The sequence below is a fragment of the Eimeria mitis genome, genomic scaffold (genome assembly GCF_000499745.2).
Source record: "Eimeria mitis Houghton genomic scaffold, Emh_scaff3253, whole genome shotgun sequence".
Taxonomy (NCBI): domain Eukaryota; phylum Apicomplexa; class Conoidasida; order Eucoccidiorida; family Eimeriidae; genus Eimeria; species Eimeria mitis.
Genome location: NW_013571592.1, coordinates 2,185 through 2,620, shown reverse-complemented (window position 1 = coordinate 2,620; position 436 = coordinate 2,185). Strand labels below are relative to the sequence as shown.

The following is a 436-nucleotide window of genomic DNA, read 5'->3' as shown; positions in this document are numbered from 1 at the left end:
GAAATCCCATTGGCAGGCAGCAGCTGCTGCTGATGAGGATGGGGGGCAGACGTGCAGCACCGCAGCAGCACTGCAGCAGCAGCAGCAGCAGCAGCAGCAAAACGCAGTTGTAGAGGCAGCAGGCGGCCTAGACGACCCTGCTGCTGCTGCTGCTGCAGCAGCAGCAGCAGCAGATGCTGTCGAAGGCCTTTCGCAGACTTCTTCTACTGAAGGGGAGCAGAGGCAGCAGCAGCAGCAGAAACAGCAGCAGCAGCAGCAGCAGCAGCAGCTGCCGCAGCGGGAGAGAATTCTTTCGATTGCTCGCCGCGGGGTCTCATCGCAGCACCCAAACAGCAGCAGCAGCAGCAGCAACAGAACTGCTGCTGCTGCTGCTGCTGCTGGTGGGGGTCATCCCCTGCGTATACGCTTCAGCCCCTCAGAAGCTGCGGAGACAGCC

At 61.9% G+C, this 436-nt stretch overlaps 1 protein-coding gene across 1 annotated transcript in view; it reads left to right on the top strand.

Annotated features, from left to right (window-relative positions):
- Positions 1-436, top strand: part of EMH_0063960 (uncharacterized protein) — a gene marked incomplete at both ends in the record, with an annotated part of 1,984 nt that overhangs the window by 857 nt on the left and 691 nt on the right. The window contains one exon of the mRNA XM_013498200.1: positions 3-436. Coding sequence (XP_013353654.1) covers positions 3-436 — 434 coding nt within the window. The remainder of the gene's footprint in view (positions 1-2) is intronic.